The following is a 24,928-nucleotide window of genomic DNA, read 5'->3' on the forward strand; positions in this document are numbered from 1 at the left end:
TTTCCCACACAGCAATGGCATAAAGTGAGACTAGGGACTTTTTTTTTTTTTAAGTGGCGGAGGAATACAGTGCGGAAGGATACCTACCTTCCGTCATTGGATTCCTGCAGCCCGTAGAGAACGGCAGCATCAGCTGATGCTGCAGTTCTCTACCCAAGATCGTCGTGGGACACACTCGTGGACTGCTTCGGATCGTGGGTGAGTATTTTTGTGGTTTGTTATGTTAATATTTATTCCGGAAAAGACAATGGCTTCGGGGAACAATGTGACAAGTATTGGTAAGTATGTTACTCTATGTTATATGTACCGTATGTCTATGTATGTATTGTATGAATGTATTGTATGTATGTAGTATATATGTGGTATGTATGTAGCATGTAGTATGTATGTAGTATGTATGTAGCATGCATGTAGCATGCAGTATGTATGTAGCATGCATGTAGTATATATGTAGTATGTATGTAGCATGCATGTAGTATATATGTATGAATGTATGTAGCATGTAGTATGTATGTAGTATGTATGTGGTATGTATGTAGCATGTAGTATGTATGTAGTATGTATGTAGCATGCATGTAGTATGTATGTAGTATGTATGTAGTATATATGTAGTATGTATGTAGCATGTAGTATGTATGTAGCATGCATGTAGTATATATGTAGTATATATGTAGCATGTAGCATGTATGTAGTATGTATGTGGTATGTATGTAGCATGTAGTATGTATGTAGCATGCATGTAGTATATATGTAGTATATATGTAGCATGTAGCATGTATGTAGTATGTATGTGGTATGTATGTAGCATGTAGTATGTATGTAGCATGCATGTAGTATATACGTAGTATGTATGTAGCATGTAGTATGTATGTAGCATGCATGTAGTATATATGTAGTATGTATGTAGCATGTAGTATGTATGTAGCATGCATGTAGTATATATGTAGTATGTATGTAGCATGTAGTATGTATGTAGCATGCATGTAGTATATATGTAGTATGTAGCATGTAGTATGTATGTAGCATGCATGTAGTATATATGTAGTATGTAGCATGTAGTATGTATGTAGCATGCATGTAGCATGTACTATGTATGTAGCATGCATGTAGTATATATGTGTTATGTATGTAGCATGTAGCATGCATGTAGCATGCATGTAGTATGTATGTAGTATGTATGTAGTATATATGTGGTATGTATGTAGCATGTAGTATGTATGTATCATGTAGTATGTATGTAGCATGCAGTATGTATGTAGCATGCATGTAGTATATATGTAGTATGTATGTAGTATATATGTAGTATGTATGTTGCATGTAGTATTTATGTAGTATGAATGTAGCATGTATGTAGCATGTATGTAGTATGTAGTATGAATGTAGCATGTATGTAGTATGCATGTTGTATGTATGTAGCATGTAATTTTTTATTTTTTTTTTTACATTCAACACATTAGCCGGATGATAGGACTATTACTGTCCCATCATTGGCTAATGTGTCAATCACTGTCATGGTAGCAGGCATCGCCCGATGGGACTTGTAGTCCCATCGGACGATGCCTGCACAGACCCCCGAAGCCTGCACAGACCACCGGCAGGCCGGCACAGCCCCCCGGCAGGCCGGCACAGCCCCCCGGAGCCTGCACAGACCACCGGCAGGCCGGCACAGCCCCCCGAAAGGCCAGTACAGACCCCAGAGAGGCTGTACAAGGGCAGGAAAGGGTTTTTCTTATTCCGATACCGGAAGTCCCATAGACTTGAATGGGACTTCCGGTATCGGAATCGGCGATACCGATACTTTTTTTAAAGATCGGCCGATACCATCCGATACAATACTTTGAAGTATCGGACGGTATCGCTCAACTCTAGTGACCAGTGGTTCGACTATTCTAGACGACATCTGTGCCATTACTCTCAAGTTCCATTCCGTTCCGCCACTCCGCCATCCGTACACAACACTAAAGTTGCTGGAACCAGCTTCCTCCTATCTACCTGACTATCCTCACCAGAGCCAGCTTCACCTCGTATACCTGGTGTCCACCGGTCAGCACCACTATATCTGTAATATCTGTTTTCCCGTTTGTCCCACTGTGACAGCTGCTACGTGTGAGGGGTCTAACTGGAGGTAGCACCTGTGTCCCCCAGGCATTCCACTTTGGTCATATTCTCGGTACAGCATCTCAGCCCCGTACACTGTGTAGTGGTCATTCTCAGTACTGCAGCTCAGCCCCGTACACTGTGTAGTGGTCATTCTCAGTACTGCAGCTCAGCTCCGTACACTGTGTAGTGGCCATTCTCGGTACTGCAGCTCAGCCCCGTACACTGTGTAGTGGCCATTCTCAGTACTGCAGCTCAGACCCGTACACTGTGTAGTGGCCATTCTCGGTACAGCAGCTGAGCCCCGTACACTGTGTAGTGGCCATTCTCGGTACAGCAGCTCAGCCCCGTACACTGTGTAGTGGCCATTCTCGGTACTGCAGCTCAGCCCCGTACACTGTGTAGTGGCCATTCTCAGTACTGCAGCTCAGCCCCGTACACTGTGTAGTGGCCATTCTCGGTACTGCAGCTCAGCCCCATACACTGTGTAGTGGCCATTCTCAGTACTGCAGCTCAGCCCCGTACACTGTGTAGTGGCCATTCTCAGTACTGCAGCTCAGCCCCGTACACTGTGTAGTGGCCATTCTCGGTACTGCAGCTCAGCCCCGTACACTGTGTAGTGGCCATTCTCGGTACTGCAGCTCAGCCCCGTACACTGTGTAGTGGCCATTCTCTGTACTGCAGCTCAGCCCCGTACACTGTGTAGTGGTCATTCTCAGTACTGCAGCTCAGCCCCGTACACTGTGTAGTGGCCATTCTCGGTACTGCAGCTCAGCCCCGTACACTGTGTAGTGGCCATTCTCGGTACTGCAGCTCAGCCCCGTACACTGTGTAGTGGCCATTCTCGGTACTGCAGCTCAGCCCCGTACACTGTGTAGTGGCCATTCTCTGTACTGCAGCTCAGCCCCGTACACTGTGTAGTGGTCATTCTCAGTACTGCAGCTCAGCCCCGTACACTGTGTAGTGGCCATTCTCGGTACTACAGCTCAGCCCCGTACACTGTGTAGTGGTCATTCTCAGTACTGCAGCTCAGCCCCGTACACTGTGTAGTGGCCATTCTCGGTACTGCAGCTCAGCCCCGTACACTGTGTAGTGGCCATTCTCTGTACTGCAGCTCAGCCCCGTACACTGTGTAGTGGCCATTCTCAGTACTGCAGCTCAGCCCCGTACACAGTGTAGTGGCCATTCTCGGTACTGCAGCTCAGCCCCGTACACTGTGTAGTGGTCATTCTCAGTACTGCAGCTCAGACCCGTACACTGTGTAGTGGTCATTCTCGGTACTGCCAGCTCAGCCCCGTGCACTGTATAGTGGTCATTCTCGGTACTGCAGCTCAGCCCCGTACACTGTGTAGTGGTCATTCTCAGTACTGCAGCTCAGCCCCGTACACTGTGTAGTGGCCATTCTCGGTACTGCAGCTCAGCCCCGTACACTGTGTAGTGGCCATTCTCGGTACTGCAGCTCAGCCCCGTACACTGTGTAGTGGTCATTCTCAGTACTGCAGCTCAGACCCGTACACTGTGTAGTGGTCATTCTCGGTACTGCCAGCTCAGCCCCGTGCACTGTATAGTGGTCATTCTCGGTACTGCAGCTCAGCCCCGTACACTGTGTAGTGGTCATTCTCAGTACTGCAGCTCAGCCCCGTACACTGTGTTATGGCCTTTCTCGGTACTGAAGCTCAGATCCAACAGAAGTGAATGTAATCTCAGCTGCAGTAACTAAGAAAACCCACTACACTGTGTACGGATCTGTGCTGTTTTGTCCCCATGCACCATGTACATCCGGCCAGCGCGGGAGCTGGAGGCTGCAAATTATGGTGGTGCCAGGTGTCGGACAAGCATCAATCTGATTGGCCATCAATATGAGTTTTATCTTGTGGTCTGAATAATGCACTGGTGACTTAGTGGCAGCTCTCCTCTCTATCTCATGGAGGGAATCCCAGACTATCCCATGCCCCCTTGGTGATGTCCACTCCTGCAAAACCTTCTGAAAAGTGGCAAGAGAAGAGAGCAAACGTTAGTGCAAATGTGGCTACAATTTTCTAAGAGATAAATCCCGGCCATGGATTCTAGGAAACTCAGTAACGCTGCAGCCCAGGATCATAGAGAGAAGTCAGCAGATGACGCTATATGTAATATGTACATCTGTAAAGTTCAGTATGAGAGATATTTGATGTCCAGGACTATCTGTTGTCCTATACAGACTGATCAATGTTCTACAATATTCCATCCTGACCCATAGGGGGCGCCATATAGTCAGCCAAATATCGAGATATGGCCCATAAGATCCTAATACGATCCTGAGCTCATACAGAGCAGACCTATGATGGGGGGGGCTGGGTATGTCGCTCCCATGTACTGATGATGATGACGATTATTGGTTTATTTCGGTGGTGCGACATCTCGCACATCACAACTTGTGGAAATTTCCCCAGAGCGCTGAGCCTCCAGCAGCCATAAAGTGAACATTTAGGAGGTGGCGGGCGATCTCCCCTGTGTATCCCTTGTCAGGCGCCTTTCCCAGTCACATGCTGTGATAATCCAGACGTGCCTTGTGTTGCACAGGTAGTGGCGCTCCTCTATTCCTCTGCATTTTCACAATCCCCAGACAGGCTTTGTTTACAGGACAATGTTAAAATGTTGCAATTTCCTTTGTATTTAATGTTTACCAATTACCATAAATATAAAAAAAATCATCATCATCACTGGGGCCTGCAGATGTGACAAGCCGGTGGTGGAGCAAGGGCGCCATCTGCTGGACACTGGGGAGTACTGCAACTGAGGTCTTTTATGTAAACAAGGATGAGCAGTATGCCCTGCTTAAAGGGGATGGAAAAAAGGAGGACATAATGGATTCTCAGCGTGCGTGAAGATATCAAGAAGACAATCCCACCAATGGTCATAATATAATACAATGGGCTAGAGGTGCAGCAGCACTCCGCCACCACTGTGCGGTAAACGGCCCTTTAAATATGGAGAGTCGTATAAAACCTAGAATAAAACTATGACTGTATACCCTGAGCTCAGTCCATACATTTTATCACTATTTATTTACTTATTGCAGGGTATACAGTCATTGTTTTATTCTAGGTTATAGTTGTCTGTTAATGGCCACAGTGTGAACGTGCACCTATACCTAACACTTATACCAACAGGTGTGTCGGCGCAGGTTTTTGCTTAATATGGGGAGTCGGAAGCATCATATTACGTCACTTTCTATTGAAACTTGGTAAAGGTGAAATGAAATGTGACCATAGTCCAGTGGTAATAATAGGTCATCACAATAACAACATATAGAATACCATACAGTATATATATATATATATATATATATATATCTGCCATAGAAAGAATAGACCAACAGAGCTGCATGTTTGCCTAAACATAGGGATAGCAAAGCACTTACAAGGGCAGTTGTGTACTTACATGTATATATTTTTGGGTAAAAGTCATTTTTGCAGTTGTGCTTCATTATAGATTTTGAACTATTTGTTTTCTTCATCCTCTATGTATCACTGTACATAGCAGACTGCAGAATGCATTAAAAATGTTCATCAGTGAGCATATTTTCTTGTCTGTAACACTTATCTCTCTTCTATATCCTCTATGTACAGTACAGACTCCATAATGAGTTACCAATGATCCATCAGTGAGTTCGTTCTCTGATCTGTAATACTTAGGCTATGTGCCCACGTTAGCGTTTTTAAACGCTCAGAAAACCGGACTCCTTCACAGAAAACGCGTGGTTTATTTCCGCGCATTTTTTATGTGTTTTTTTCCGCGCGTTTTCTGGGAACATTGGAAACAGCTACGTTTTTAGCCGCTAAGCATTTTCTCAGCAGAAAAAAACGCATGCATTGGCACAAGAAGCCCAAAATGCATTAAATTTAATGGGAAGCTTCTTTTAAGCGTTTCTGCAGCGTCTGATCCGGCTCAAATGCTGCGGAAACGCTTACAAAAACGCAACGTGGGCACACAGCTTCACGGTATCTCTCTTCTACATACTCTATGTATCACTGTACATAGCGGACTGCAGAATTATCGGTAATCCATCAGTGACCTTGTTCTCTGGTCTGTAACACTTATCTCTCCGCTACACCTCCTGTGCCTCCATTTACATAGCAGACTGCAGAATGAGTTACCAGTGATTAGTCAGTGAGCTCTGTTCTATGATATTTATCCCTCTTCTTATTCTTCTATGTATCACGCAACATAAAAGACTGCAGAATGAGATAACAGTGATACATCAATAAGCTCATTCTCTGGTCTGTGACTTTTATCTCTTTTTTCTTAAACCACCGTCTACGATAATTTGTAAGCTCATCTGGTAATAAATCCACTTAGAAGAAAGTTCCGGAGAAGAGAGATAAATTACAGAATGAGAATAAGAAGAATAACAAATCGCTGGTTACTCAGTGCAGTGATACATAGAGGATGAAGAAGCTAAATCTTCAACATTTATAATACTGTACAATCCTACATCCAAAACTAGAGAAAATAAATGTATCTAATAAAAAATGCCCCCATATTCCATATCTTTAATGAGGCGGATGGTAACTTACGTTGCTGTTAGCGCCCTCCTTAGTGAAGACATATAATGTGGGGTCCTTCAGCAGGTGGTATGAGTGCAGTAATGTCTCAGGGGCCCCTAGGAGGAGCTGAAAGAAGAGACAAGTTTATAAGATCATTGTCATGATAAATGAGACATCAAAGACATCCTGTGTGACGCCACCCGCAGGCCGGTAACTGTAAACAACAAGACGCGGCACGTGATACAGTCCTGTGTGACACGACCAGCAGGCCGGTAACTGTAAACAACAAGACGCGGCACGTGATACTGTCCTGTGTGATGCGGCCCACAGGCCGGTAACTAAAACAACAAGACAAGGGGAAGGGAAAACAGTTACAATGGTGGGCCCTGCGATAGGGAAAGGGGACGTGGAGACCTCCTGCACTCCCCTGAGTCAGTGTCCCTAACGCTCCTAACGTTCCCTAGGCCGGTTCCACACCGGGCACCGCTCAGGATACCTGTCACCCTAGCACACCCTACACCTATCCCTTGCTAGGGAGCTGGGTAGCGCAGGCACTAGCCCCACCGCTGTACTAATACACACGAAAGAATAACACAAACAGGGAAACACCACTTAGCTTTACTCTGTTGCACTTGCTCCTGGCAACAGAGTCCACCACCAGAATGCAGCTCTTCTCCTGAAACGCTGCCACCAAGCTCTGTCAGAGCTACAAGGAAATCCCCTATGACTCCCTCCACACCAGGGCTAAGACAGTGCTGCAAGGAACGCTCTCGAGCTCCTTCCTCCACCAAGGATGGTTGAAATGAATACTATCACCAACGCTGATTGCAACATCTGTGACTCTTATCGCAGAGCCAGCAATCACACCTGCATTATAAACATGTGCACTTAACTAAAGAAACAGAGTGCAATGACGCTCACCACCACCGGGGGCAAACTTAGAACAAAGGACACCACAGTGCAATAATCCTAATGGCCACCGGGGGCAAAAACCACACTTAAGCACAGCTTAGGAAAACAAAAAAAGGTTACTTGTGCTTTTATCTGTCCTGATCCCGCATGGATCATGACAATCAGATAGGAGCAGTGAGACGACTGGGCATTCCATAACACCCCAGCAAAGTGTCGGATCCCAAGCAGAGCCCAGCTAGACAAGTACTGCTGCATTTCATATCAGGCCAAATATAAAACATTATCATTCAGATGTGAAATGTGTCAGAAACAATTTTTATATTTTAATAGAGTCTTACTAGAGATGAGCGGACTTTTCAAGGTTCGGTTTGGCTCACCCCGGCGAACGTCCCGGAGTTCACCAAACATATCCGAACCCCGTTGAATTCAATGGGAGGCAAAACCAAACACAAAGACAACAACTTCAGGGAGCCAAAAACTGCCAAAACAGTTCAAATTAGAGGCAGACACCAGGAAAAGTGGCATAAATTGATCTATCTATTAAGCTATAAATAAATAAGTTTAAATTTTTTTTCCATGGGTTACCCTGTATTCTTGATAACCAGCCAGGCAAAACGGGTAGCTGCGGCTGCAATCCTCAGCGGTCAGCTTTAGCACCGTTTGTTATCAAGAATAGAGGGGTTCCACGCGTGTTATCAGTGTGCACGTGTGCAGGACGTTTTGCGGCCCGTGCTGCTACTGGAAACACTGATGTCTGAAAGAGCCCTTAGTGAACTCGATCATTTACTGAACTTCGGCTGAATTTTGCTGATTTTTAGGGGAAAAGCTCAGAATGTGCAACGTGCATGCCGGATTTGAGATTGACAAACATTTTCAGAACAAGTTCGCTCATCTCTCCTTACCACTGCACCAAGTGTTTCATGTGCCATCAAGCAATGTGGCACACCAGGATAACTGGCACATTATGGACGACTTGGATCCTTTATGATATTATTGCCCAATGTTCATCCACTCTTGTGAAAATTCATTTTTTTAAATCTCATATTTTGTTATCTATCTGGCCCTCTGCATCTCCTGCAGTATAATACCCCTTGCACCACACACCTGGTAGAATGAATGGAAGTTCCTTTCCCCCGGCTGCTGCTTCAGGACCCGAGACTAGAGTGAAAAGACAACACATTCAATCAAATTGAACTACAAGGTACGACAAAAAGAAACTCACATTTCTGTAAGTTTATAGTCATGATTCTTCTTCTCACCTTCTCCAAGAGATAGTTGTTTATATGTCCTCCAGTTGTGTCTCCCTTGAAGTCAAAGTTAATGTCCATGTATTTACCAAATCGACTAGAGTTGTCATTGCGGTTGGTTTTGGCGTTTCCAAAGGCTTCCAGGACACAATTGGACTTCAGCAGAACATTCTTCACCCTAGAGTAGATGTTATATGGGAGATGTAATTAACTTGCAATTTTAATAAAAATGATATGGATGGATATAGCTAATCAGCCCTGGATCAGATAAAGATGGTGGGACCATGATGGAATCTGCAACCATGCCTCAGAGTAAAGTGTGCTGATTATGAGTCCCAGGAGACATGACCAAGGAGATTGAACAGGATTCTACAGGTGAACAAATGGCTACATCAACAGAATTAACAAAAGGGGAGGAGATGTTGCATTTTATGTTAGGAAAACTTATATCAACACAGAGATCCAAGCTTCAGAGAATGGTAGCTCTGCAGAAATTGTTTGGATAAGAGTACAAGGAGAGCAGAACAGAAAGGACCCTATTTTAGGTGTGTACACCTGGAAAGACTGAAGATATGGATGAATTCTTTTTATATCAAAAGTCTGTTTTCAAAAAAGTAAGACACAGTGATCATGGGAGATTTTAACCATCCAGATATTTGTTGGGAATCTCTCTCTGGCAAAAATAATGGGTTCAGAAAATTCTTGTCTTCTCTTGCTGAAAACTTTGTATTTCAAAAGGCAGAAGAGAGTACAAGAACTGCAATCTTGGTCCTAATTCTTACCAACAGGGAGGAAATGGTTGAAGGAGTAAAGATGGCTGGGAATTTAGGAGGCAAGGACCATGCTATCTTCAAATTTTGGATTACAAGAGGAGGAAGACCAACAAGGACTCAGACTTTAAAGTTGGACTTCAGAAAGGCAAAATTTAATGGACTCAGAAAGAGGGTAGGAAAGTTTCAATGGCCGGATGTTCTAAAGGACAGAAATGTCCAATAAGGACAGGAGATTTTGCTAAATGAAATTCTCACTGCACAATCGGTAACAATCCTGAAACGAAGGAAGAATTGGAAGCATTTAAAGAGACTAGGGTGGATGAACACAGAACTTAATCCCTTGTTAAAAAGGAAAAATTAAATGTATATTAAATGGAAAGAGGGGGGAATATCTAAAGAAGAATATAATGCTGACTGAAGGGAATGCAGGACAAGAGATAGAGGAGCTAAAGCCAGTAATGAAGTGAGGCTTGCAAGGGAGACCAAAAGAAACAAAAAAGAATTTTGGGGGTAAAAAGCAAAAGAAAAGTCAAAGATGCTATAGGATTTTTACAGGATGAAAAAAGTGAATTGGTCAAAAATGATGCTGAGAAGAACAAACTTTTAAATTCCTATTTTGCATCTTTGTTCTCTAAGAAAACAATTGTAACATCAACTGATCTTCACGGTGCCATAGAAGGAATAAAATAATCCACACTATCCATAAACAGAGAGATGATGAGGGAACACTTAGCTAATTTACATGAATTTAAATCTGCTGGTCCAGATGAATTACATCCTAGGGTGCTGAAAGAGCTAGTAGAGGAACTGCAGAACCACTAGCCAGAAACTTTAAAAAATCCTGCAGAACAGGAAAAGCCTCAGAAGATTGAAGAAGGGCAAATGTTGTCCCTATCTTCAAAAAAGGAAAGAAGACGGAGCCAGGAAATTACAGGCCAGTGAGCCTTACTTCTATACCAAGAAAGATCTTTGAACAAATTATTAAACAGCATGTATGTAAGTACTTGGATAAGAATACAGTCATTAACCAGAGCTGGCATGGGTTTGTAGCAAACAAGTCATGTCACCCTAATCTAATTTCCTTCTATGATGGAATCACTGCCTGGGTGAGTTAGGGAAATGTGGTAGATATAGTATATCTCAACTTCAGCAAAGCATTTGATAAAGTATCTCATACTATCCTTATAGGAAAAATGACCAAGTATGGGACTGACAAGTCTACGGTTAGGTGGATTGATAACTGGCTCAGTGATCGTAGTCAGAGTGGTGATAAATGGATGTACATCCATATGGAAAAGTGTATCTAGGGGGACCACAAGGCTCTCCCCTGGCCCCAGTGCTGTTCAACATTTATATAAATGATCTAGATAAGGGAACTGAAGGTAAACTAATCAAATTTGCAGACGATGCAAACCTAGGAGGGATAGCTAACACTAGAGAAGACAGGATTCAGAATGATCTACATAAGCTTGAACAATGGGCAGCAACTAATAAAATGACATTTAATAGGGAGAAATGCAAGATTCTACAACTGGGCAAAAAAATCGAAAATTACACCTACAGAATGGGAGGAATAGAACTAAGCAACAGCATGTGTGAAAAATACTTGAGTATACTAATAGATCACAGACTGCACATGAGTCAACAGTGATCACAGACTGCACATGAGTCAACAGTGTGATGCTGCAGCAAAAAAAGAAAAGACAGTTCTAGGATGTATTAAGAGAAGCATAGAGTCTAGATTACGTGAAGTAATTATCCCCCTTGTGAGGCAGTGAGGGGTATTATATGTGATAGATGGTATGTATCCCCCAGGATGCACATAGATGGGTATTAAGACCGCTGCAGAGCATTGCAGTCACAGATATAGCTGTGGTTGCAATTCAGAATAAAAGTAAGTTGGTCTTGGACAAGCTAACCATGACTGAAGAAAAAAAGTTAGGTGTTATCATTCATATTCTCTGAAAAAAGGTGGGCACAGGCAGGTGCAGGCAGATATGGCTGTAATACAGGTGGGCACAGGCAGGTGCAGGTGTACGGCTGGTATACAGGTGGGCACAGGCAGGTGCAGGTGTACGGCTGGTATACAGGTGGGCACAGGCAGGTGCAGGCAGATATGGCTGTAATACAGGTGGGCACAGGCAGGTGCAGGTGTACGGCTGGTATACAGGTGGGCACAGGCAGGTGCAGGTGTACGGCTGGTATACAGGTGGGCACAGGCAGGTGCAGGCAGATATGGCTGTAATACAGGTGGGCACAGGCAGGTGCACTGGAAGGCACCAGCAAGGACAGGCAGGAATGAGGCAAGAGCGAGCAGGTACGGAATAGTACGGGCAGACACTACCGGGTACTGGGAACCTGCGAACTAGCAAGTGTGCTGGAAACAGACTAACCATGCTGCTCAGGAATTGTCAGGGAGCAGCCTGATCGCCCAACTAGGCTGGCTGTCAGAAAATTACCTGTGAATATACGGCATATACACCTCCGGATTCCAACACATGGAATATGTGTATACAACCCCAGTCTATTCTCCGCTACTACTAATCTGTATTGGTCGATTAGATACCGTTAATAATGATAATTGTTGATGTGTGCAAAACTGTAAAGCGATGCGGAATAAGTTGGCACTATATAAATAAAAGATGATTTTTTTTTTTTTTTAACCGTCTTTATTGAGTGTAATACAAAGTATACATATAATGTCCAATAACAGAAGAACATTTATGCAATATTATTAACATTAGACGGCATTTTTTCAACTATAACCCCCCCGCCCCTCTCCCCCGGGCAAACTCCATAACTTCGTAACACAATTTCAATCCTGTCTACCAGGGATATTACCGGCCAGCTGCTCTCTCATATACCAGTCGGTGAGCTGGAAACAACTATGTGTCGCCTGGCGTGTGGAAGATGTCCGAGTATTGATAAAAGAGGACCATGTGAAAAAAAGCGTTCCGTGTCTTTTTCTTTATTAAGTCAGGCCTCTAGCCAATCCATTTTGAAGAGATATGTTACTTTTCTAGTAATTAGGCTTTAAAGAAGGTGTTACATCCTGTGCCCACAAATGGAGGATGCTTTTACGTGTGGCTGCCGCCCATATGAACAAGATGCGGCGCTGCTGGACAGAAAGCCTCACCAACTGGTCCTGTGCGAGAATATTACATATGGCCCACTCCAGGGAGAGAGCGATAGATATGCCAAAAGTGTTGATGAGATGTTGCAGAAGTGTATCCCACACCTCCCTTATTTTTGGGCAGCTCCAAAGGCAATGGAAAATATCAGCTGGGGAGTGTAAGCATTTAGGGCAGGGATAGTCCCCTGAGGGGGACATTTTAGACTTGACCTCCGGGGAGATGTATGCGCTATGAAATATCATAAGAGACATGGTTATGTAACTGTCATATGGTAATATAGAGTTAATATGCAGAGTGGTTTTCAAAAGGTCATTTACCCGACAGTTCGTTAATTGAGCAACCCATTTTCCTGGGCCTGGTGAAGAGTCTGACCAATGTATAGAAGGCTTTAATGATTTATATATAAGACTCATAGAATAAGTTCCCATTTGGGCTTTAATGGATATTACATTTAGAGGGTGTGTTCTAGCATCATCCGGTATGTCTCGCAATATTGAGCTTACGTAATGTCTAATTTGAGAGAGAGTAAAATTGTCTTCTGTAAGGATTGGGTATTTGAAAACCATGTCCTCTAAGGTAAGAAGGCATTGATTATTTGTTAACGTATCTCGGACCAGTCTACACCCATTGTTTCCAAGCACCTTGTAAATTTGAGGTGACTTGCCTTGTAGAAAAGAGGGGTTACCTTGAAAGGGAAGAAACATCGAGATGTGGGGGTCAAGACCGCTAACTCGTCTAGCTTGACGCCATCCCAAGATTACCGACCATAATACAGGATTATCTCTAACCTCCACTGGAATTTCAGCATTTCGTAGGTGAAGCAATGCTGGGAGGCTGAAGGGTCTACACATGGCCTCATCTATTGGGGTATTAGTGAAGTGATTAAAGGCGTATATCCAATCAAGGGAATGGCGAAAAGCAGCCGCTATACTGTAGAGGCGTAAATTTGGGAGATTAAGTCCACCCAAAGATTTGGTTTGCTGTAGCTTAAAAACATTAATTCTAAAGCCCCCTTCTGAGCCCCAAATAAATTGGCGGAAGGCTCGTGTCAGTAGCCTATCATCAGCTTTAGAAAGTAGAACCGGGAGCGTCTGTAAAGGAAAGAGTATTTTAGGGAAAGAGATCATTTTAATTAGATGGGCTTTACCTGCAAAGGATAATTTAAGGGATTTCTAGGATTGAATTTCTTGTATAACTACAGAAATAAGAGGCTGAACATTTAATTTATAGATATCATGAGGATTTGATGGTAGGTCAATGCCATAAAAGATGATCATTATAGCTATTTGCCTAAGGCAGATTTAAGAAAACCCGGCATGGGCTTTTATTTTTGAAGCTAACTACAAGATGGTAGTGGTGCAGTTCGCTCCCTCCAGCCGGGTCTTACAAGTGGCCCATGGCCACAGATTCAATTTAAAGACCCTGCCACAAAGGGTTGCGTGTGTCAGTCTTGGTTTGCAAACTGCAGAGAAGGTGGCTCTGCAACATCCGGTTTGTGTGAAGTAACACGGAGCCAAATTAGGCAAAACGCTTGGCACCCCTTAGGGTGATACAGTGGTGCAGTTGCCCACAGCAACATGTCTCGGATACGGACTGTCTTGATGCCCCAGCTGCGATCCAGAGTTTACTATTTGCTTTCCATTTGTGAGTTTCTTTTGGACATTAAAGACATTTGCTTTGAACTCTGATGTGGTCCCTGCCTATCTGTTGCACTGCACCAACTCCGCTGCACTACACCATCTACTCCTACTTGGTCAGGGATCATCTGGAATACAGCGTCCAGTACCAGGATGGTGAGCGGACTGCAAACTATGTCCTACAAAAAACAGTTAAAGGATCTGGGAATGTTTGGCTTACAAAAAAGAAAGCTAACAGGAGACTTAATAGCTGTCTACAAATATCTGAAGGGATGTCACAGTGTAGAGGGATCATCTTGATTCTCATTTGTACATGTAAACATGAGAAGCAATGGAATGAAACTGAAAGGGAGAATATACAGATAAAGCTAGTTTCACACTAGCGTTTATTCCACGCAGCGCACGGCGCCGCTAAGCTCCACCCCCTGCCATCTCCTTGCCCACCCCATCTGGTCATCGCCGCCTACTATCGCACATGGATGCTTGCGATCTACGCACCCTATCTTTAGCATAGGGTGCGCAGATCGTGCGCTGGCCGTGCGCTAGTAGGATTTTGGCGTGCGCTGCGCACTTTTGAAGGTGCGCCAAGCGCGCCGAAATGCAACATGCTGCGTTCGGCGCACACGGGCGCACCTTCAAAAGTGCGCAGCGCACGCCAAAATCCTACTAGCGCACGGCCAGCGCACGATCTGCACACCCTATGCTAAAGATAGGGTGCGCAGATTGCAAGCGTCCATGTGCGATAGTAGGCGTCGATGACCGGATGGGGCGGGCAGGGAGCCAGCAGGGGGCGGGGCTTAGCGGCGCCGTGCGCTGCGTGGAATAAACGCTAGTGTGAAACTAGCCTAAGATATTACAAAAAACTTGTTGACAGTGAGGATGATCAATGAGTGGAACAGGCTGCAACAAGAAATGGTGGCTTCTCCTTCAATGAAAGTCTTCAAACAGAGGCTGTCTGATATCATTTAGTGAATCCCGCATTTAACAGGGGGTTGGACATGATGAGTCTGGATGCCGGCAGACCATAAACATTCTAAAGACAATATACACGATTAAAATGTATGAATATGATGTATCATAATAACCAGTCCTGTATCAGAGGAAGATTGTGGAACTGTGATGGGATCTATAACCATCCCTCACAGCAACATTTTGCAATTTTGAGGCCTAGAAGCCTGGTTGTGCATCCATCAGCATGCTAAACATAATATGTACCAATATAATGTTTGGATATGAATTGATCTTACTAATCAGTCCTGTATCAGATGAAGATTATAGAACACTAATGGGATATATAATCATTGGATTCCCCCAATTATTTTTTCACTTGCCTCTCCACCTCCTCTCGCTGTGTGGGGTTGGTAATGGCAGCGATGTACTGCATGATATACTTGCTAGCTTCAGTCTTCCCTGCGCCACTCTCTCCTATAGAAGGAAATAAAAACATGTTAGTTCTGCTATGATTATCTAAGACTTCAGCTGTAATATTCACTATAACATCTATGGCTTGTTATACATTTAGGAGCAAAGACCTGCTTAAAGGGAACCTTTCACCTCGTTTTGCGGCCACTGCCTTTTGGGGCTTATCTACAGCCTTCTGTAATGCTGTAGATAAGCCCACGATCTGACCTGAAAGAGAAGAAAAACAAGTTTTATTATACTCACCTGCGGGCGGTCCGGTCCGATGGGTGTCACAGATCCCGGGTCCGGCGCCTCCCATTTTCATCCAATGTCGTCATCCTGCTTGCTTTGTGCCGCGCTCCTGCGCAAGCTTACTGATCTGCCCTGTTGAGGGCAGAGCAGATTCCTGTAGTGTGCCGTCGCTGGGCCTCTCTGACATTTCCCGCCGCCTGCGCACTGTAGTACTTTGCTCTGCAGATCAGTACGCCTGCGCAGGAGCGAGGCACAAAGCAAGCAGGATGACGACATCGCATGAAGATGGGAGGTGCTGGACCCGGGACCTGCGACACCCATCGGTCCAGACCGCCCCCGGGTGAGTATAATGAAACTTGCTTTTCTTCTCTTTCAGGTCGGACGGGGGCTTATCTACAGATTTCTAGAAAACTGTAGATAAGCCTCAAAAGGCAGTGCCAGCATCTTATAGCGGCAAAACGAGGTGACAGGTTCTCTTTAAGGCTACTTTCAGACTTCAGGCTTTTTGTCCCGGCATGGTGCGGCGAAAAACCGGACTACCGCATCCGGCCGCAAACGCAGACACCACATCCTTCTTTCTGCCAGATATATTCCTGGCAGAGAGCAGAGAAGGTCTTCCGGGCATGAGCAGTGCGAAAAACCGGTCCGGCGTTTAGAAAAAACGTTGCATGCAACGTTTTTTCCAGATGCCGGACCGGTTATTTTAACCAGATCCGGCAAAAACCGGACGCGCCGCATTGCCATCCGGCGCAATGCGGCGGCAATGAAATAGCACGGGGAAAAAGCCGGATCTGGTTGTAACAGGCGCTGGATCCGGAAGTCCGGTTTTTCGCCGCACCATGCCGGATACCGAAAGCCTGAAGTCTGAAAGTAGCCTAAGCCCCCAGATGGGAAAAAAGGACATGCAGACACATACTTTCTTTAGGAAACAGTAAACAAGAAAATTATCTCTGTAGCACTGAGTTATACACTTACGGTATATTTTATAGGAGTCTTCCCACTATTCAGTTGATCTATAAAACTTTAAGAAACTAAACTCGACACCAGATTGAAGGTTTCTGCAGATTTTAACAGGCTACAGAGCTGTGGTACCTGATATAACAATACACGTGTCCTTTGCTCTGCGTTTCATGGCTTTGTATGCAGCGTCTGCGATGGCGTAGAGATGTGGGGGCCTCTCGTACAGCTCTCTCCCCCGGTAATATTCAATCATTTCTTTCCCGTACAGCTCCATGTGTTTGTAAGGGTTGACAGACACAACGACTTCTCCAATATAAGTGTAGATCCTGCCACACTGAAACCTGCAAAGAGGTGAAAACAGATTGTCAGCTCCTGGGTCTATGGCAGAGGTATCGCTGGTATGTATAATACTGTCTAGTGAGATGCAGGATCTACAGTGGGGACAGAAAGTATTCAGACCCCTTTAAATTTTTCACTCTTTGTTTCACTGCAGCCATTTGGTAAAGTAAAAAAAGTTATTTTTTTTCCTCATTAATGTACACTCTGCACCCCATCTTGACCGAAAAAAAAAACAGAAATGTAGAAATTTTTGCACATTTTTGATCCTCCTTGAGATGGTTTTACTCCTTCATTGGAGTCCAGCTGTGTGTAATTAAACTGATAGGACTTGGTTTGTAAAGGCGCACACCTGTCTATATAAGACCTCACAGCTCACAGTGCATGTCACACCAAATAAGAATCATGAGGTCAAAGGAACTGGCCAAGGAGCTCAGAGACAGAATTGTGGCAAGGCACAGATCTGGCCAAGGTTACACAAGAATTTCTGCAGTACTCAAGGTTCCTAAGAGCACAGTGGCCTCCAAAATCCTTACATGGAAGAAGTTTGGGATCACCAGAAGTCTTCTTCCTTCATCCAGCCAAACTGAGAGATTGTGGGAGAAGAGCCTTGGTGAGAGTGGTAAAGAAGAACCTCAAGATCACTGTGGCTGAGCTCCACAGATGCAGTAGGGAGATGGGAGAAAGTTCCACAAAGTCACCTATCACTGCAGCCCACCACCAGTTGGGCCTTTATGGCAGAGTGGCACGACGGAAGCCTCTCCTCAGTGCCAGACATATGAAAGTCCACAAAGTTTGCTAAAAGAAAAAAAAACACATGAAGGACTCCCAGACTATGAGAAATAAGATTCTCTGCTCTGATGAGATGAAGATAGAACTTTTTGGTGATAATTTTAAGCGTTATATGTGGAGAAAACCAGGCACTGCTCATCACCTGCCCAATACAATCCCAACAGTGAAACATGGTGGTGGCAGCATCATGCTATGGGGGTGTTTTTCAGCTGCAGGGACAGGACGACTGATTGCCATTGAAGGAAACATTAAAGCGGCCAAGTACAGAGATATCCTGGATGAAAGCCTCTTCCAGAGTGCTGTGGACCTCACACTTGGCCAAAGGTTCACCTTCCAACAAGACAAAGACCCTAAGCACACAGCTAGTATAACAAAGGATATTGGCTTCAGAACAACTCTGTGACCATTCTTGACTGGCTCAGCCAGAGCCCTGACCTAAACCCCAATGAGCATCTCTGGAGAGACCTGAAAATGGCTGTCCACCAACATTCACCATCCAACCTGACGGAACTAGAGAGAGTCTGCAAGGAAGAATGGCCGAGGATCCCCAAATCCAGGGGTGAAAAACTTGTGGCATCCTTCTAAGAAGACTCATGGCTGTACTAGCTCAAAAGAGGCTTCTACTCAATACTGAGCAAAGGGTCTGAATACTTATGACCATATGAGATTTCAGGTTTTCTTTTTCAATAAATTTGCAAAAATTTCTACATTTCTGTTCTTTTTCACTCTATGTCAAGAGCCGATGCACACAGAAGAAGCCCCTGTGCAAAAACAGTATATGAACCCTTTGCAGTCCAATAGGTTGTCATAATGCACAATTGTATCTGCTTTGGAGCTGGGTGTTCCCCCCCGACCTCTGGAGCCCTTATGCGGCTGCACTGGTTGCACCAATGGTATGTCAGCCCCTGATGATCTAATTCTATCACGCATGATGCTGTCCACTGAGTTGCTGTATCTAAGCTCTATATCCTGTGCTCCACTTTTGTGAGCCGGGTGTGTGGTGGTCTCACTGATAAGAAGCAGATTGGGTACACAGTCATGTCATTATCACACCACGCAGAACTTCCTGCTCCTACTTCTATGTATGAAATGAAATATGGAAGTGCTGAAAATATATTTGGGATGTGAACGCCCTCTTAGACGGGGTGATAAGTTACCCACAGAGAGATCCACAATATAGGAGACGGTTTGGCACTTGATGATATTCGCTGACAAGTTGGAATTGCAAGGGGTTCAAGTGACCGATGGTTTATTAAAAACGGCGATCAGGAATAAGGAACCTAAACAACCACCGATTTAATGTGTATCAGCGATCATTAAGGGGTTAATGATTTAAAGAGCCAGTGTTCCTGAGTCTACCTCTGTGTGCAGCCCTGTGAGACAATCAACCACAGCACACAGTGACTGCACAAGCAGAATAGTGAGTGCAGCTCTGGAGTATAATACAGGATGTAACTCAGGATCAGTAATGTAATGCATGTACACAGTGACTGCACCAGCAGAATAGTGAGTGCAGCTCTGGGGTATAATACAGGATGTAACTCAGGATCAGTAATGTAATGTATGTACACAGTGACTGCACCAGCAGAATAGTGAGTGCAGCTCAGGAGTATAATACAGGAGGTAACTCAGGATCAGTAATGTAATGTATGTACACAGTGACTGCACCAGCAGAATAGTGAGTGCAGCTCTGGAGTATAATACAGGATGTAACTCAGGATCAGTAATGTAATGTATGTACACAGTGACTACACCAGCAGAATAGTGAGTGCAGCTCTGGAGTATAATACAGGATGTAACTCAGGATCAGTAATGTAATGTATGTACACAGTGACTGCACCAGCAGAATAGTGAGTGCAGCTCTGGAGTATAATACAGGATGTAACTCAGGATCAGTAATGTAATGTATGTACACAGTGACTGCACCAGCAGAATAGTGAGTGCAGCTCTGGGCTATAATACAGGATGTAACTCAGGATCAGTAATGTAATGTATGTACACAGTGACTGCACCAGCAGAATAGTGAGTGCAGCTCTGGGCTATAATACAGGATGTAACTCAGGATCAGTAATGTAATGTATGTACACAGTGACTGCACCAGCAGAATAGTGAGTGCAGCTCTGGAGTATAATACAGGATGTAACTCAGGATCAGTAATGTAATGTATGTACACAGTGACAGCACCAGCAGAATAGTGAGTGCAGCTCAGGAGTATAATACAGGAGGTAACTCAGGATCAGTAATGTAATGTATGTACACAGTGACTGCACCAGCAGAATAGTGAGTGCAGCTCAGGAGTATAATACAGGCGGTAACTCAGGATCAGTAATGTAATGTATGTACACAGTGACTGCACCAGAATAGTGAGTGCAGCTCTGGAGTATAATACAGGATGTAACTCAGGATCAGTAATGTAATGTATGTACACAGTGACTACACCAGCAGAATAGTGAGTGCAGCTCTGGAGTATAATACAGGATGTAACTCAGGATCAGTAATGTAATGTATGTACACAGTGACTGCACCAGCAGAATAGTGAGTGCAGCTCTGGAGTATAATACAGGATGTAACTCAGGATCAGTAATGTAATGTATGTACACAGTGACTGCACCAGCAGAATAGTGAGTGCAGCTCTGGGCTATAATACAGGATGTAACTCAGGATCAGTAATGTAATGTATGTACACAGTGACTGCACCAGCAGAATAGTGAGTGCAGCTCTGGGCTATAATACAGGATGTAACTCAGGATCAGTAATGTAATGTATGTACACAGTGACTGCACCAGCAGAATAGTGAGTGCAGCTCTGGAGTATAATACAGGATGTAACTCAGGATCAGTAATGTAATGTATGTACACAGTGACAGCACCAGCAGAATAGTGAGTGCAGCTCTGGAGTATAATACAGGATGTAACTCAGGATCAGTAATGTAATGTATGTACACAGTGACTGCACCAGCAGAATAGTGAGTGCAGCTCTGGAGTATAATACAGGATGTAACTCAGGATCAGTAATGTAATGTATGTACACAGAGACTGCACCAGCAGAATAGTGAGTGCAGCTCTGGGCTATAATACAGGATGTAACTCAGGATCAGTAATGTAATGTATGTACACAGTGACTGCACCAGCAGAATAGTGAGTGCAGCTCTGGGCTATAATACAGGATGTAACTCAGGATCAGTAATGTAATGTATGTACACAGTGACTGCACCAGCAGAATAGTGAGTGCAGCTCTGGAGTTTAACGCTTGCTTACACGTCATGTTGCTGATACTGAAATGAGAGAGAACAGAGCAGTCACTGGTTAATTTCTCACCCTCATAACAGTGTGTAGTTCGGGCACGGTGGAAGGTGTTGTTAATGAAGACCCCCTTCCACGTTGATATGGCAGCTGTACTACAGATGCAATGTGTGAGTGCGACGCCTAATAAACTTTCTGTCTAGATATTGAATTCCTCTGTCACATAGATTTTTGGGTGTGTCTCCGCATCAGCAGCTGGGTGCACAGTGCGGCCTCAGCTGATGAGTAGCACATTATTTGGCTATGTTCTGTGTCTATGCTGCACAGCAGATAAATATGGATGATGGGTAAATATGGATAACATCATATCCATAGATTTATTTGATGAGCTCCCCTCTGGGCACAGATTTGGGTGGTCTTCGAGGGAACCATGTACCTTTTTGTCTTAGTAATGAAATGGGATACCTTCCTGATCACTGGTGGACTGACCACTGAGACTCCCAAGATTGGGGTTTTGGAGAGCCCAAAATGAATGGAGCAGAGGTCAAGCACTGCACTCTCCTATCTTCAGCAGTCCCATGGAGAATGAAAGGAGTAGAGATTTCCTTACATGACCTTTGCTCCATTCAGACAGAGCTCTTCAGGACCCTATTCTTGAGATCGGACACCAATAATGAGGAAGTCATGGATAAGATCCACTTCCAGGCATTATACAAGCCCTTTAAAATATATTTTCTTCCCTGTGACCTACCTGAGCTTCAGATTTGCCATAAAGTCCTTCATGGTCACGTTGTCCAAGAGAACAAAGTCCGCTTTCCCAAACTCCAAGCTTTCCTGCTCCGCCATCCCACCAGAGAAGAGGGGCAGCCGCCTGACAGCGGGGTGTAAGGTAAAATGACGTCTGGAGTCAAATCTGCAACTGACTGGTGTAAAGGAAGACGGAGCGAAGGCGAGAACAGGTCGGCGACTTCCTGCTGCGGTTTCAGGCGGGGACGATAGAAGGGAAATGAAGAGCGCTCTGTGCCGGCGGTGGAGCGTTGACATCGGACGTCTACAGCTGACTGTCACTGACCACAGATGAAGGGGACGACCCGTGTGAGCGGTGAGATCACCATCGCAATTCAATCTCACTTCTGAGGCCGCTCACCGATCACTGGTGCCGGCTGCTGATAAAGGGGAACAAGGAGAAACAGGAAGAAAATAGAAAGGATGTGAGAATGCAAGAAAAAGTCTATTATACATCAATAAGACCTGACAGTGGCAGATTATCAAGTATTCTGAAAAGTCTATAAAGCTTTCACTAATATCTGAAGTGTGGTGATGTCATTCCTGCAACATGGTGAAAGGTTCAAACCTGATGTCACAGAGGAGAAGCCACACTCCATGCTACAGTGTCAGCTAATTGTTCTGTCACTGCTGACAGCAGCCTGTACGACGCGTGAGAGGTTGTCAGCCCAGTAAGATCTCAGCGTCTGTATTAGGAACTGTCAGACTGATGAACTACTTGCATGAGGATCGCATCACAATCCTCGGACTGGCTGTTGGGTTTCCTGACCTGAGAGTAACAGCTTCAAGTACTTCTATGCGGCCGTCCCGGTCATGTCAGGAGAGCTACCAGCCAGTCCGAGCACTGAGACGCGATCCTCACAAGAGTAATACGGCCGTCTGACTGCACAGTACCACTTCTCCTGTATATATACACTGCACAGTACCACTCCTCCTGTATATATACACTGCACAGTACCACTCCTCCTGTATATATACACTGCACAGTACCACTCCTCCTGTATATATACACTGCACAGTACCACTCCTCCTGTATATATACACTGCACAGTACTGTCGGGGTCGTAAACGACAATGAATCCTCATTCACCAGTCATTCCAAATCATTGTGCGAGCGCAAAACATCTGGTACCGATTAAGAATGACTCAGACACGCAGCTGATTCAGTCTTAGCTAATGTCCTGCATCCACACCTGTCAGGAGCAGTACAACAACTGGCTTTATTTACAAATACACAATACTATATTGAGTGTTAGGGGAAGGCGTGCATTAGGCGGGGTTTATGCAGTATACATCTAGTGTCCAGTCTCTCTCTGATTCGTCAAAACGTCTCCCGATGGTTACTTCTTCTTCACATTCCTGAGTTATCTTTTTTAGGAGAAATGAAACTTAACTTAACTCTTTAGACACTGAATTTAAGTGAAAGTGAACACTGGCAGCCATCTTTAATACAGTTACATTTGCATTAGCAAGCAATTAGGAAAAACTTATTGTTTCACAGTATAAAAATATAAAAGTTATATAAGAAAATATATTTTCACCTTGACAATCCCCCCTAAACACTAAGTTTTTCCCTTAATGAAAGATCCTTCGAGACTGTCCATGCGATGGGAAAAGGGGAGGTGGATTTCTTCATCCAGACACCTCAGAAGCTCTCCCCTAGCGAGAGGCCTCCAGGCAGCTGAACCCTTCACTAACCTCACATGGAGTTCTCCCGCTGTCCCTAAACTAAGTCTCTTAACATCATCTGAGAATGGGGGGTTTTGTCTACTCTCTTGAGGGGAATATACTTAGGGATCTTCCCTAGATCAGTACCATCGTACTCTGGTGGGTCTACTTCTTGATTGAGGAAGGTGCCAGTCGGAGTTGCTTTGGCAATAACCTTTTTATACAAGGGAATAACACAACAAAGAGTTATTGATCCAATTACAAGGAGGGCAATCAGTACTATACAAGCTTGTTGAAGGAATCCCTTGAGTCCACCCAACCAGCTGGAAAAGAAAGATGTGTCTACTCCAGCATTAGTTTTCAATTCTGCTGTTAACCCAGTTATCTTTTTAAGGGCTATCATGGTTTTTCCATTCACTCCAGAGTTCTGAGGGATATAGGTACAACACTCCTCTCCCACCATCCCACAAACTCCTCCTTTCTCAGCTAATATCATATCAAGGGCTAGTCGATTTTGGAGTGTCATTCTAGTGTTAGGGCCCAATTCTTCAACTATACCTTGGAAGGCATCTTGGCTGAAATTGACAAACCTTTGTTCACTGTAATATATGTAATTGATCCATTCAACATTTTTATTAATCTGCACCTGTGGGATTATAGAAGCAAAGCCAGCATAGATCTGGTTCTGGGCTTTAAATTGGTCAGGCACCCCCCTTGGCACTCCAATAGCATCAATATATACTAGTGGATCTTCTTCATAACTCATATGGAGCTGATCGAGGCTTCTCCTTTTCCTGGTAGGTTCATCAGGTATCTTTGGATCCCAGGGTAGAATCTTGAACTGCATAGCTAGTTTAACAAGGGTGCATTGGCCTGTCCAGGCATTTGGCAACCTAGGACGGAGCTTACCATCTCCACATAACCAATAAATGTCATACATATATTGTGTATGTTTGATTAACAAGTCAGTATCTAGAGAACTATTCTCTTTGCAGAAACCTGTCTCGAAGATCCCTACTGGTGTACCTGTGGTGTCGTGGGAATTATAGCAGGTGTAATTGTCAGCTAATACAGTTACTTCTCCTGGGACCTTTAGTTTGGGTTCCTTATGAATTAGTGGGACGTAATCTGGGCAATCAGTGGGCTTCAAACCTTTAAACAA

The 24,928-nt window shown here is 44.4% G+C and overlaps 1 protein-coding gene across 3 annotated transcripts in view; it reads right to left on the minus strand.

Annotated features, from left to right (window-relative positions):
- Nucleotides 1–23,120, minus strand: part of LOC141054039 (unconventional myosin-Ig-like) — a 218,300-nt gene extending 195,180 nt beyond the window's left edge. For 2 of the 3 annotated variants that reach the window (XM_073551195.1, XM_073551197.1), the window contains exons 1-6: nucleotides 22,064–23,120; nucleotides 17,075–17,283; nucleotides 15,661–15,754; nucleotides 8,798–8,963; nucleotides 8,643–8,696; nucleotides 6,657–6,752 (exon numbers count right to left, since the gene is read on the minus strand). In XM_073551195.1, coding sequence (XP_073407296.1) covers nucleotides 6,657–6,752; nucleotides 8,643–8,696; nucleotides 8,798–8,963; nucleotides 15,661–15,754; nucleotides 17,075–17,283; nucleotides 22,064–22,356 — 912 coding nt within the window. In that variant the 5' untranslated portion in view covers nucleotides 22,357–23,120. The remainder of the gene's footprint in view (nucleotides 1–6,656; nucleotides 6,753–8,642; nucleotides 8,697–8,797; nucleotides 8,964–15,660; nucleotides 15,755–17,074; nucleotides 17,284–22,063) is intronic. The other variant, XM_073551196.1, reaches the window with a different exon arrangement.
- Nucleotides 23,121–24,928: the final 1,808 nt, after the last annotated feature.

This window comes from Dendrobates tinctorius, unplaced genomic scaffold (genome assembly GCF_039654945.1).
Source record: "Dendrobates tinctorius isolate UK_male_01 unplaced genomic scaffold, ASM3965494v1 ptg000173l, whole genome shotgun sequence".
Lineage (NCBI taxonomy): Eukaryota > Metazoa > Chordata > Amphibia > Anura > Dendrobatidae > Dendrobates > Dendrobates tinctorius.